Consider the following 7,480-nt stretch of genomic DNA (forward strand, 5'->3'; position numbering starts at 1 on the left):
CATGATTCCATCCCAAGTCTATCTGATTCCAGGTGCTATGTCTCAAACCACTATATTAAACCAACCCTCAGCACTAATAGTTGTTTGTCATCTCTTGCCAAATGGTGAGTTCCTTGAAGTTAGCATATTATGTATGTTGTTTCAGATGTTAGGATAGTACCTATTGAATACCAAAGGCTCAATACACGTTAATTGAATTAAAATTCTCTAGCATTATCCAGATTGTAGTCTCTATTTTTTAAAATTTGTTTATTTTTTAATTTATTTTTGGTTGTGTTGGGTCTTCGTTGCTGCACGTGGGCTTTCTCTAGTTGCGGCAAGCGGGGGCTACCGTTCCTTGCAGTGTGCGGGCTTCTCATTGTGGTGGCCTCTCCTGCTGTGGAGCATGGGCTCTAGGTGCGTGGACTTCAGTAGTTGTGGCACGTGGGCTCAGCAGTTGTGGCTCACGGGCTCTAGAGCGCAGGCTCAGTAGTTGTGGCACATGGTCCCATTTGCTCCGTGGCATGTGGGATCCTCCCGGACCAAGGCTCGAACCCGTGCCCCCTGCATTGGCAGGCAGACTCCTAACCACTGCGCCACCAGGGAAGTCCATAGTCTCTGATTATTGATTTGACTGTTTCTAAGCAGTTAACAGTAGGACAAACATAAAGGCCCACATATATACACGCATTTGTACAAACATCAGATACCTAAATTATTGAGATTCTTTATTTTCTGTTTCTTCAGTGTGGAGACAAATAATGTATTTATTTTATATTTTGGTACTGTACTCAGTAGTAATTTAGAAAGTATGAAAATTGTAATATAGAACTCAGTGGAACACATTTTACACACCTAATGGTAGCTTCATCCATTTCTCTTCGAGACTATAAAAAAAAAAAAGGCAGTAACATGATAGACGCTGCAGTCAGTGAAGGAAAGTGAAGGAAATTTTAATGATTTTACCTGAAATTTCCATAAGTGGCAATGAGTGGTAATTTCGCCATGCAATAGAAATACTGAAATTGATACAATTTCTAACTGTATAATTGTTACTAATTCCATGATTGAATTAATGCAATTTGATTTACCATGGGAAAAGTCCATAAAGTGGACTTTTGGACTTTGGCAGTAGGCTGCATGTCTGTATTTTTCTTTTAAACAGTATATTCCCATCTTCATTCCTATCAGTAGATTTCAGGTTAAACAAAATTTGAAATATTTAACTCCTAGCAAAACAAGAAAAAAGGGATGGGGAAATGACTTGTTTGTAATTTTATTTAATAATTACTTTAAAATCAAAGGAATTAGAACAAGTCTACCTTTTTTTTTTTAACATCTTTATTGAAGTATAATTGCTTTACAATAGTGTGTTAGTTTCTGCTGTATAACACAGTGAATCAGCTGTACATATACATACATCTCTGTATCTCCTCCCTCTTGCATCTCCCTCCCACCCTCCCTATCCCACTCCTCTAGGTGGATACAAAGCACCGAGCTGATCTCCCTGTGCTATGCAGCTGCTTCCCACTAGCTATCTATTTTACATTTGGTAGTGTACATATATGTTCATGCCACTCTCACTTTGTCACAGCTTACCCTTCCCCCTCCCCATGTCCTCAAGTCCATTCTCTGTGTCTGCGTCTTTATTCCTTTCCTGCCCCTATGTTCTTCAGAACCACATTTTTTTTTTAGATTCCATATATATATATGTTAGCATACGGTATTTGTTTTTCTCTTTCTGACTTCCTTCACTCTGTATGACAGACTCTAGGTCCATCCACCTCACTACAAATAACTCAGTTTTGCTTCTTTTTATGGCTGAGTAATATTCCATTGTATATATGGGCCATATCTTCTTTATCTGTTCATCCAATGATGGACACTTAGGTTGCTTCCACGTCCTGGCTATTGTAAATAGAGCTGCAGTGAACATTGTGGTACATGACTTTTTTCAATTACGGTTTTCTCAGGGTATATGCCTAGTAGTGGGATTGCTGGGTCGTATGGTAGTTCTATTTTTGTTTTTTGAGGAACCTCCATACTGTTCTCCATAGTGGCTGTATCAGTTTACATTCCCACCAACAGTGCAAGAGGGTTCCCTTTTCTCCACACCCTCTCCAGGCTTTATTGTTTGTAGATTTTTTGATGATGGCCATTCTGACCGGTGTGAGGTGATATCTTATTGTAGTTTTGATTTGCATTTCTCTAATGATTAGTGATGTTGAGCATTCTTTCATGTGTTTGTTGGCAGTCTGTATCTCTTCTTTGGAGAAATGTCTATTTAGGTCTTCTGCCCATTTTTGGATTGGGTTGTTTGCTTTTTGATATTGAGCTGCATGAGCTGCTTGTATATTTTGGAGATTAATCCTAGCAAGTCTACCTTTAACTGAATGCCACAGATTACTATTTACTGTAAAATTGATAGGATAAACCTCTTCCCTCTTCCTCCTTTGACACAATTTAGCAAGAGTTTAATCATCACTAGATCAGTGATAAACAGACATCTTGTCATTTTGCCCATGCCACCCCTTATGAGTAGCTACAGCAAGCATGCTTTTTAAATTTGGATTTTCCTACAAAAATGAGTCATTATCTTATCCTCCAACTATATCAGCACATGAACACACACACAGAATCTATACTGATGGCAGAATATTTGTTATAACAAAAACACTGGCAACAATTTAAATGTCTCTCAATAATGACTCTTTAAATTACAGTATAGCCATTCCAACATACTACACTCTTTAAGGCAACCATTAAAAGGAATGAGATACCTCTCTATGTATTACACAGAATAATCTGCAAGGATGTAAAATAAAAAGTGCAAGGTACAGGGCAGTGTATAGAGTATGCTACCATTTGATAAAATGCTTTGTGAATGCATTCCCAAGTTCATGTATTTTCCATTCAAATAAATTGTTTAAAAGTAGCATAATATTGAAGTGTCAGCAGCCACTATCTAAAATGTTTGAGGTTCCTTCAATGATCCTCTTTTGATTTTTGTATTGTACCTGACTTCCATCTTCCAGCCTCCATTACTAGCTAATAAAGTAACTACAGGGTTTTTTTATATTCTTTTTTCACCTTTATAAATGTGCAGAATTTCTTTTTGATATCCCTTCCTAAGTCTTCAGCTGGATAGGAAGAAGAGGCATCTCTTCTTGGTTGGTTTGTCATTCTCCCATCCGCGTCATGCAATGGGTTGCAAGGAGGGCTAGAACCAGGGCTGATGTGCTAACATGTGCAGAGATGGAGCATCTCTGGTCATGGCCAGTTCCGGCATAAATGAAGGAATCCCATAGCCAAGGCCCTTTAAATGATTCCTCCTCTCCCCTCTTGAAACAGAGGCCCTTCTTTCTTCTTTTCAAAAAAAGGGTTTCCTGTTTCCTCTCCTCTGTTGTGCTTTATTGGAGATGGCAGGCCTTAGAACTGGCCTTCCTGGCACATCAGCAAACTAGCACATGTAGAAAAAGACAGTTTCTCCAGGGTGAGGAAGCTGAAACTTCCAAACAAAAGGAATGTAACAGCAGACATCCTGCCAGTTCCCTTCTCAGGGAAGAACCAACCAACCCTTGTGTCCTGTTGGCAAAACTCCTTGAAATTGAACCACTTCCGGGAATACAAAAACAACAAACATTCTAGGACATCTGTGTTATTTAAGGAAACTTTTTAGACAATTTATCAGTCACTGTCCTCTGGAGTCCCTTAAACCCAGCATTTTGTGGTTTTGATGGAGATGTATGAATATTACAGAATAAGTGTAAACTGGGACAGTTGCTCTCTCCTTCCCCAGTATCAGATTTGTCAGTATCAAAGTTGGCAAATGAAAATACAAAACCAGTTTAGACTTCATTTCTATGAGTTTTCTTTTAAACAATATACCCCTATCCTCTTCCAATGAACAGATTTCTGGTTGAGGAAAAACGGAAGTATTCAGTTCATCTAGCAAGAGAAGCAAAGAACAAAATGAGAGAGGATTTGTGATTTTTAGGTAATAATTATTTAAAAATCAAAGTAATTGGAACCAAGTCTTCCTGGCATGAAGTAGTATTTAAGATACTTCAAGTTGACTAATTTGGTACAAAATCTGCATGTATTTGTCAACTGTATTTACACACACACAAACACACAGCACACACATAACAGCCCTCTAAGATCACACTGCCAAAATTTATTTATACTTGTAATATTTCATGGTATTAAAAGTTAAATTTTATTTCAAGGACTATCACAGCCGAGAGATAAATATAATCTAAGCACTGAGAGTACATTTTGGAAAATAAGCTAATATTTTCATGATAAATCTTACATACCTATCACTTGTCATTCCAAAAGCTCCTTACATTCTAGATTCCAGAATTAAAAGGGGAAAGGGTTTTGCATTTAAGAAGTATAAGCTGAAAGTATTTATTTCAATTCAATATGGAATAGGTTGAAAGTATTTATTTCAATATAGAGTATTTATCAGAATCAAGATAACAATGTATACAAACATTTACATAACGAGGAACAATAGACAATGCAGCACGTTTAGAAAAATAATTAAAAGTTTTGTTGCATTTACAGGTAAGTGCCACACTGAAAATTTACAACACAGTAATTTACTGCAATCAATGACAGGGGAGTTCCACAAAGAAACAAAGCTCTTACACTCCAGATTTTCGGAAGGTATTATTGGAATGCTTAACTGTAACCACAGAATTTGTACATCCTTAAGGATTGAGCTCACAAAAGTCACAAACAGTTTTCATAGCATATATTATGTAAATGGAGTCCACTGTGTTCAGACAGCTGGCTTAGTGTCTCTGACAGGTGTGAAGCCTAGAAGAATTACTGGCTTGATGGTGATCTTTCTGTATCCGGCAAGACAGACCTTCTCCACAGTAACAACGCTGGAATATCTCCAGCCCGTGAGAGCCTTTTCTCCTGTGCTTGGTGCACACTTGACCTTCTTTGAGAACAGGTTTACAGATCTTGGACCAGAAATGTCTAGCACAACACAACCCTGTAGCACAGTCCGATGATCGAAGGCAGACAGAACCTTCTTGTCCTAGGAAGACACCAGGAAAAGTACATGGTCACTGCTAAGCCTGTGTTATTTCATTAAGGTGATCTGAAAGTCACTACTGATGTGCTAGCAGAGAAGAATGAGTCTTCAGATACTTTAACCTACCTTTGGTATGATACATTTTTGAAGACAGTGTAGTTCTTCTGGAGTACCCATCCAAGGTGCTGTGATCATTACCAAAGCTTTCAATAATGGTTTCCTCAATTTCTCCTCGATTGAAATGATTGTGATCAGAAGGCATACATATTCCTAAGGAAACAGGAGATAGTGATTAACTCCTGAGCTGTAATTTGTTACTGCTAATAGCTGTGACAGTGGCAGTCCGTCATGCCTGCACCAATTTGAGATACCTCACTGTAGTGAGGTTAATTTAAACACGAGCCAAACTTCCTTCCAAGTGTTAAAGCAAAACTCCCCAGATGGACAGAAGCATCAGTCTGTACACTGTGCACTCACATGTAACATCCCCAATCTAGCCACTTAAAATACTTTCCCACCAGCTGCGGTAGTGGCAGTGAAATGTCTGCCCATTTTAATATCACCCTTGGGGTAAGAAAAATAAAATCAGTCACTTAAAAAATTGTTTTTAAAAATAACTTCTCTGCCCTTGGTGCTATATAGGTACTGCCAGACTAAGTTAAGCAAATGCAATGCCTGCTGCCTGGAAGATTACACTCTTTACCACCAGTTACTTTACTGTATAATTTCTATATTACAGAGATTTAGTTAGTTCACCCGGAGTATTGCTGGGTCCTAAGGAGGATCACCACCCTTAAGTTTATTTCTGGAGACTTCTTTGGCTGAGTCTACCTCTTTGAGACATTAAACTTTTGTGGATCTGTGGTTGGGGGGAGGAGTACTTATTTTAAGGTAGCAGGAGGTAGAGGCAGAGAAGGGAGAAGCCTGGATGTGAGGGCATCAAGATCTTTAAGAACGGCCAGCACAGATAAATCACTCTGTCTTCTGATTGACAACAGTTTGAACAGGGTTCTTGAGGGAGAGGCTAGTCTGGCAGAGCTGTGAGAGGTACCATAAGAAAAAATGGAAAAGGCAACTAAACGCCCAGTCTGGTTTCCTTGGTCTCTGTATAATTCCACCTCCCTCCCCATCTTCTTTCTCAAATGGTATCAAGGCTGTCTCTAGACAAATTTTTATGGAAGGGCCCACTCTGAGGTAAGACGTCGTGTTAAGTAATCGAGGGGGCACAAAGGGAGATAAGGAGCTCCAATATCTCTGTACTTCTCTTTGCTCCCTGGTTAAACACTAACCTGAAAACATTTCAGGGGAACCTCGCACGCTGAACTGCCATTTGCAGGTGGTGCCACAGCGTTCTGAAAGCTGAGAGCATTGTCTCCCAACTGTAGGCGCATAAGCGCGGGATGGTTTGAGTCCGAAAGGAAGCTACCCGACTCACCATTTTTGCAGTAATTCCCAGGGCAGCACATAGCGTGACGCATGCAGCGTTTTCGGCGCTTCCTGCAGGAGAGACAGATTTGCGCGCCTGCACCCGCTCCGCGAGTGGAACTCGCGCAGTACTCATCGGTGCTGCACTCCTCGTCCTCGGCGCACGGGTACGGCTGCGGAAAGGGGGCCAGGAGAGGGTGAGGCACCTGGGCAGCCAGGCACCACACTCCTGGACTCATAGTCCCTTTCTGTCCACCTCTCCAAAAGCTGCTGCCGCCCACTGCTCCCAAAGGCAGAGTTTCCAAATGTGCCTTGAACTGCACACAGCACGTTCTACGCCCTCCTCCCCCAATAAGACCTCTTCAGGGTCACAGCGTCCCCAGGTCCCCAAGGCCCTTCTCACCTGGTAGTTGTCAATGGTTTGGTACTTGTTGCCGCCCTCGAACAGAATTCCCGGAGCAGCGCTGACTGCGAAGCCTGGGTGCCCGGCAGCGCCGCCCAGCGGTGGGGGCAGGTTCTTGATGGCGTTGGAATTGAGAAGAACCGAGTTCAAGGTGGCACTGACTCTGAACAGAGGGTGACCGCAAAGAGCCGCAGCTACTAGGGTAACCAACACCCGGGCAGCACCCGCTGTGCCCAGAGCCGTCATCTCAGAAGGACTCAAGGGAGACAAAGAGAAAGGAGGAATGTCGCTTTGCAAGCCTGGATCCCACGAAGCTGTGCTGGCGCAGCTGCAGAGCCAGGGTTCCGAGAGCCTCCACCGGTCCCAGAGTCCTGACTACGGGGCTCTGCTCCGCCACCGCCACCGCGGCTGCCTTTATACTGTGGGCTGTGAGCATTCCGGCCCCTCGGGGGGGAGACGACAAAGCCGGGTTGGGATTTCAAAGCGTTGGGAGGGGCTGGAAGGGGGTGTGTTTGTGTACATGAAGGGGAGCCTTTGACACTCTTCACCCCGCCCCTCCCTTGCGCAGTCGTTCCCCTGCCCAGCTCACCTTCGGGGTGATGGTAATCAGTGAGCATTAG

The 7,480-nt window shown here is 42.1% G+C and overlaps 1 protein-coding gene across 1 annotated transcript; it reads right to left on the reverse strand.

Annotated features, from left to right (window-relative positions):
- Positions 1 to 4,648: 4,648 nt before the first annotated feature.
- DKK1 (dickkopf WNT signaling pathway inhibitor 1) lies at positions 4,649 to 7,278 on the reverse strand. Its single transcript, XM_029200850.1, has 4 exons — positions 6,861 to 7,278; positions 6,468 to 6,630; positions 5,159 to 5,302; positions 4,649 to 5,035 (listed from the first exon to the last, which is right to left on the reverse strand). The coding sequence occupies exons 1-4, from the start codon at positions 7,104 to 7,106 to the stop codon at positions 4,782 to 4,784; spliced, it is 807 nt and encodes a 268-aa protein (XP_029056683.1). The 5' UTR covers positions 7,107 to 7,278; the 3' UTR covers positions 4,649 to 4,781.
- Between the last annotated feature and the right edge of the window lie 202 nt (positions 7,279 to 7,480).

This window comes from Monodon monoceros, unplaced genomic scaffold (genome assembly GCF_005190385.1).
Source record: "Monodon monoceros isolate NGI ecotype Baffin Bay Population unplaced genomic scaffold, NGI_Narwhal_1 Super_Scaffold_4, whole genome shotgun sequence".
In the NCBI taxonomy this organism is placed as follows: Eukaryota; Metazoa; Chordata; class Mammalia; order Artiodactyla; family Monodontidae; genus Monodon; species Monodon monoceros.